General features: G+C 47.5%; 1 protein-coding gene across 1 annotated transcript in view; it reads right to left on the bottom strand.

The window, feature by feature from the left end:
* The window catches only part of Rab37 (RAB37, member RAS oncogene family), a 69,883-nt gene that overhangs the window by 13,259 nt on the left and 49,857 nt on the right, over positions 1–6,767 (bottom strand). The window contains exon 2 of the mRNA XM_029546074.1: positions 2,605–2,715. Coding sequence (XP_029401934.1) covers positions 2,605–2,715 — 111 coding nt within the window. The remainder of the gene's footprint in view (positions 1–2,604; positions 2,716–6,767) is intronic.

Genomic DNA, 6,767 nt, shown 5'->3' with positions numbered 1-6,767 from the left:
TTTTTTTAAGATTTATTTATTTATTATATGTAAGTACACTGTAGTTGTCTTCAGACACTCCAGAAGAGGGCATCAGATCTTGTTACAGATGGTTGTGAGCCACTATGTGGTTGCTGGGATTTGAACTCCGGACCTTTGGAAGAGCAGTCGGGTGCTCTTACCCACTGAGCCTTCTCACCAGCCCTGTGCTTTTTTTTTTTTTTTTAAATTCTCACAGTTGTGGCTTGAGATGGCTCAGTGGTTAAGAGCACTGACTGCTCTTCCAGAGGACCTGGGCTCAATTCCTACCACCCACTTGGCAGCTCACAAGTGTCTGTAACTAGAGTTCCAGGGGATCAATGCCTTCTTCTGGTTTCCACGGGCCCTAGACACACAGTTGATCCACAAACACACATGCAGACAAAACAGCCATACACATAAAGAATAATAATAAAAATGTAAAATATCTCACTGAGTGATAGGTCAGTGAGCAAGGATCTTATACATTCTAGGGATCAGTATTAGAAGAACACCCAGTGCCCTTAGGCATCCTTGCCCAGCAGGATGTGGGAGAGTAGCTGCTGTGCAAAGATCCAGCTGTTTTGTACAGGGAGATGGACCAGGAAAGAGAGGAGGGTCCCTGGCACTAAACAGAACAGTACGAAAGTGAATAGGCATTGTCACAATCGTGCTATGGCCGGGTCCCATCAGATTTCCTCCATGTGGCTCCCGTTCCACGTGGCTCCTGCCCACTTTTGCTCGTGGGCTTTTCCCTGGACTTGGATCCCAGCTGTGGGACATGGTTGTGCTTGTTTGTGTTCCACGGTCTTGACCCAAATGTCTCCAGGCTCAGGTTTCGGTCAAGCTGCCAACTGTCTGGTTGCTGGCCTAGGCTAAGCACAGCTGAGGTTATAGAAGGCTGTCCCAAGGTTAGCAGGAGACTTCTCTCACCCTGGCTGGGCTACTTGGCTTTCTCCTTCTGATGAAATCCATTCTTCTTGCTCATAGATTTGCCTTAGTTTTCTTGCCAAGCATACTGGCTAGTTTTGTGTCAACTTGACACAGTTGGATTTATCACAGAGAAAGGAGCTTCAGTTGGGGAAATGCCTCCATGAGATCCAGCTGTAAGACATTTTCTCAATTAGTGATCAAGCGGGGAGGTCCCCTTGTGGGTGGTGCCATTTCTGGGCTGGTAGTCTTGGGTTCTATAAGAGAGCAGGTTGAGCAAGCCAGGGGAAGCAAGCCAGTAAAGATCATCCCTCCATGGCTTCTGCATCAGCTCCTGCTTTCTGACCTGCTTGAGTTCCAGTCCTGCATCCTTTGGTGATCATCAGCAGTATGGAAGTGTAAGCCGAATAAACCCTTTCCTCTCCAACTTGCTTCTTGGTCATGATGTTTGTGCAGGAATAGACACCCTGATTAAGACACCAAGCTAGTAGCTGAGTTCAGAGCAGAGACCCCATAGGCTGTTAGGCTGTGAATCAGAATTTCCAGCCTCCAGATCACCTACTCTCTGCTCTCCAAGTCAGGAGCAAGGGTAGGTGAAAAGATATAAGCGTGACTGGGAGGGAAGAGGGACATCAGCTGGAGGAGGCCATCCCTGGCACAAAGTCATGCATTTCACTTCCGGACAGGCTGACCCAAGGCTTTAGGCATTATCCAAATAACCTTGGCCATCCGCCACTCCATCCTACTTCGTTCCATCTTCCTCCTAGAGAAGGCTGGGCCGCAACTTGTCTAGTTTTGAGAGCACTTGGGGGCTAATGTTTCAAGACAGAGTCTAGGTCAGACAGCTCACCGACCGGCCAGCTCTCCCTTCCCATTCACCACCTGTATCCATGTCCAGGCTGGACCCTTGTTTTATTCCCTACAACACTTTGGGAAAGCCCATTTTGGGACTTCCTCCCTCTCTTCCCACCAATGTAGATATTGTGTCCCAACCGCAAATGTGACCTCACAGGCCCCGTGCTTTGGTTTGTCTAGAGGTTTTCAAACTCCCATGTGGTCCAAGACCTGTTCTCCCTGTCTCTGCAACACTAGGATTCTAGAGACCAAGCGTGTAAAAGGGGGAGAGTCGTGTGTGTGTGTGTGTGTGTGTGTGTGTGTGTATGTGTGTGTGCATTTCCAAGAAATCAGGGGAATCAAGAAGTATCTGCAGGCATGGAAAGTCAGGGAGGCAAGGGTGAATGGCAGAGAAGGACTGTTGCTAGTCTGTGGGGACCCGTGGGGGAAGGAGCCTGAATCTACTTTCTAATCGGACTCCACCCATGCGCCCACACCCAGGTGACGTCTTCCGGGAGAGAGCAAGTGCTAAAATTCAGACTTCAGTCCTTGCCTGCTGGCTCCCAACCCATGTGGCCATGCTGAGCTCACACCTTCTGTAAGGTCATTTGTCTTAACCCTGGAAGATTCTTTGCTGCCTTGGGTTGACCTGAGGATCCACACCCAGATACCCCTGTTTTGTCTTTAGACTCAAAGCGGAACGGAGCCTCCATGCTACCCGAGGCCAAAGCCCCCATCAGCTTGCTTGCATCTCTGGAGACAGTCTGTTTACTGGTTCTTCTAATGGCCTCACCTGTTTCTGGCTGACACCCTGGCACATGTGCAGAGGCAATGAGTACTTACTGTGAACCCGATACCCACGGTGGCTGAGAAGGAGCCGGGGATGAACTTCCCCTGGTCAAACTGAACCAGTAGAGACGTCTTCCCAACGCCACTGTCACCAACCAGAATGGTCTGAAAAAGCAGCAATAGAGATGGAGTGAGGGTTTCAGGAGGATTAGTCATGACTGCAGGAGGAGACTCTTTCTGTACACATGCACACACACACATTTACACATGTGCATGTACATACACACATGCACACACACCACACATCCACGCATGTGCATATACACACATGCACACACCACACACATACCTACACATGTGCATGTACATACACATGCACACACCACACACGCACATACACACTACACATCTACACATGTCCATATACATGCGTACACCACACCTACACATGTACATACACACTCATACCGTACACTCACACATACCACACATCTACACATGTGCATGTATATACACACACATGCACACACACACACACCACACACTAGTACATATATAGAACACAAACAGACAACACACAAGTATAAAAAAACAGACATGCAAGTGTATACAGTACACAGAGATATGCAGACAGACAGGCACATACATACATACTTACATACTATACAAACACATCTAGGAATATGTATACCAATATGAAGGCACACAGATAGGGCTGACAAGGTGGCTCAGCAGGTAAAGATGACTGCTACCAAGCCCAGCAACAGCCGCATTCAATCCCTGATACCTACCTAGAAGAAAGAGAGACATACTCCAGCAAGATGTCCTTTGACCTCCACATGCACACTGGCATGTGTCCCACCCCTGGTAACACACACAAAACCTCACCAATAAGCACATGCCCACTGTACAGACCGAGGCACTTAGACCTAGATGTACAATACCTGAACATGCATATATACACAAACACACATACACACAGATATGCATGTGCACACCTCCCACACACCTCTTTAATTTTTTTAATTGAAATGTTTAAAGGAAAACTATCCCAAACCAAGTTCTCCAGCACCTGAGATAACCATAAGAATCCGCCATAGAGATTCCCTCCCATCCCCAGGCTTATCTGACCTGGGGGCCCTGCTGCTGTGTTCTGACGTCCAGTATTGCTGTGTTTGCACTGGGCCCCATGGCTCATGGACAATCCTGAGGTAAAGGCAGAGCGTGGCAGGGTCACTGTGTCTGTCCTGTTCCTGGGGGACACTAGACTCCTCTAACAGCCAACTGTATAGTTCGAGCATCACTGCCCCTGGGACTCTGACCCGTGTCAGAGCCGGACACGCCCCTGGCTCCCGGCTCCTGCCTTGTTTTCCATATAGATATTTCTCTCCATAAACTCCTTGCATGTTTTATTTCATTTTGATGTCTGCTCCTTGGAAGACCAGATGACGTGATAGGTCTCCCAGGTGGGTTAATCCAACACTTCCACACCTGTGTGACCCCAGAGTGGAAAGCAAGATCAGCATGCCTAGGGCTAGCCTGGGGAATATTTCACGGCATCCCAGAGAGAGGGGAATTTTAGGAAACACGACAAAGGTCAGTCTCCCCTGGGAGGTCGGTACTGAGAGGAAGCAGGGTGAGGATCAGCCTGGAAACTTGGGCAACACATTTGGAAGGGAATCAGTCATAAGCCACAGCACAGAAACATCCCTGAACTCCGGGGCTGTGCCCAGAGGACTCTCAGTGAAGGGATGAAGGATGGATAAGAAGTCAAAGGCCTTGATCTCAAGGTGTGCCATGACCTCTGTCTAAAGATGATCACTGGAGGCTGTTGGAAGGCTCAAGAGAGGCAACCTTCATTTGCATTCACAAAGACTCAAAAGCAGAGAGTCTGCTTGAGCCTCCTGGGTTAAACACTGGCACCCCAGCCACTTTGGGGCCCTGACTGGCATGAAGGAAATCAGTATCAAAGTAGGTTGAACACAGCGTTGCCTGCGTGCTGTCGACCATGGACGTCCCCTGACTATCACTCTTCAGCCTCTACTGGCCAAATGACATTCATCTGGGCTTTTGTTTCCTTCTCTGGGTTCAAGAGCACCATTTTATTGTTATGAATGTTGGCTTTGTTAATTTGCATCTCACAATAAACGTCCCCAGGCTTCAAGATGTGCTTCCTAGAGAGAACAGCCTAGAAGAGCCTGTGTGCCCAGGCTCACCTCCTAGAGGACATGGTAGGCTCAATCCTTTCTTCCTTATGCCCCGTTTCCTTTACAGGGTGAAGAAGCCCGTGTCTTCATCTACTCGCTCTGACAGCAGCCTTGTCTTGGGACCTGTGTGGACTTGGTGGGGACTGGAGTTCAGCTCTTCAAACCCAAACTGAACTCAGAGCCTGCTCTCAGTTGGCCTTTTTAGCATCAAAAATCTACTGATGGGCCTGGAGAGGTGCCCCAGCAATTAAGAACACCCAACAAGGCAGCTCCCAGCTGTCCATAACACCAGCTCCAGGGCATCTGATGCCCTTTCCTGATCTCCATGGGCACCAGGCGTGCATGTGGTGCACATATATACACGCAGACAAAATACTCATACACATAAAATAAAATAAGCCTTCTAAAAAAGAATATACTGACAATTATGCTGAGAGATTTTTTTAATGCCTTTTTAAAAGTGTCTCCTTATGTAGCTATGTCCTAGAACTCATTATGTAGAGCAGGCTGGCCTCCAGCTCTTAGGGGTTCTTCAGGCTCCACCTCCTGAGTGCTGGGGTAGCAGGCATATGCTGGTCCTGCCTGGGTTGTCAAGAATTTTTTTCTTTTTAATCTGGGTAATCATAGAGATCTCTGAGCTCATCAACCACAAGCATTGTTGATTACTTTCCCTTAAGCCCAGAACCTTCCTTAGCCCTGTTTAGATTAGAAAGTTATTACAGCTAGGTAGTGGTGGTGCACAGTTTTAATCCCAGCACTTGGGAGACAGAGGCAGGAGGATCTCTGTGAGTTTGAGGCCAGCCTGCTCTACAGAGTGAGTTCCAGGACAGTCAGGGCTACACAGTGAAATGATGTCTCAAAAAAGCAAAAATAAAATAAAATAAAATAAAACAAAAAGTTATTACACTTTATTTATCTATTTAGTGTGTGTGTGTGTGTGTGTGTGCGCATGTGTGCACACATGTGTTCGGAGGTCACAGAACAGCTGGCCGGTGTTGCTTTTCTTCTCTCAGCCCATGAATACCATCTCTCCTACTGCCATGTTTTTCTCTGAGGTGTCAGGCTCAGCAGCAAACTCCTTAGCCTGATGAGTCATCTCTCTGGCCCCCATTGTCCAGAATTTTTTTTTTAACTACTATTTCTTTCTTCCAGAGGACTTATGAAAAATTAACTAATTAAGTTAATGAAGCTGGGCCAGCAAGATGGCTCAGTGGGTAAACTGTTTGCCTTTAAACCTGAGAAGCCAAATTTGATCCCTGGAACCCCTGAAAAGGTAAAAAGAGAACCGACTCTGTACTCTGATGTCCATATGTGTGTCTGAACTCGAGTGTGCGTGTGCATGCACACACACATACACACATAATACTACTAAATAACAAAAAGTTAATGAATCCTGGTTTTGGTCCAAACCTTTGTGTCAACTGTCTGCATTTCTCCCCTTTCTTCTTCTCTTCTCCTTTGAGAGCATCCCATGAGTCTCAGGTGGCTTTGGATTCCAGTCCTCCTGCCTCTGCCCTCTAAGCTGGAGTTGCAGGTGTGCACCAGCATAGGCTGAGTTACTTTTCTGAAGTCGTTTTATTAATGTCTGCCTTTGCATTTTACAAAGGGGATATGAGGTAGTTTATAATAGGTTTATAGGTAGTTTATAAAAGAAGGAGGAGGAGGAGGAGGAGGAGGAGGAGGAAGAAGAAGAAGAAGAAGAAGAAGAAGAAGAGAAGAAAGAGAAGAGAAGAAAAGAGAAGAGAAAAGAAGAAAAGAAAAGAAAAAAAGAGAAGAGAGAGGATCAGCTGGCCATCACTGATTTGAGTATTACATTTGGTTTCATGTGCCAAAGATATGGTCAAAGATAGTGTCTGAGAAAGGGCACAGGATACAGAGGAAAGGAGAGAGAGAGGGAGGGAGGGAGGGAGAGAGAGAGAGAGAGAAAGAAGAAGAAGAAGGAGGAGGAGGAGGAGGAGGAGGAGGAGGAGGAGGTGGAAGAGGAAGAGGAAGAGGAGAAGAAGAAGAAGA

This window comes from Mus pahari, chromosome 14 (genome assembly GCF_900095145.1).
Source record: "Mus pahari chromosome 14, PAHARI_EIJ_v1.1, whole genome shotgun sequence".
In the NCBI taxonomy this organism is placed as follows: domain Eukaryota; kingdom Metazoa; phylum Chordata; class Mammalia; order Rodentia; family Muridae; genus Mus; species Mus pahari.
The sequence above is the reverse complement of the archived record's forward strand: the minus strand, read 5'-3'. Positions and strand labels throughout refer to the sequence as shown.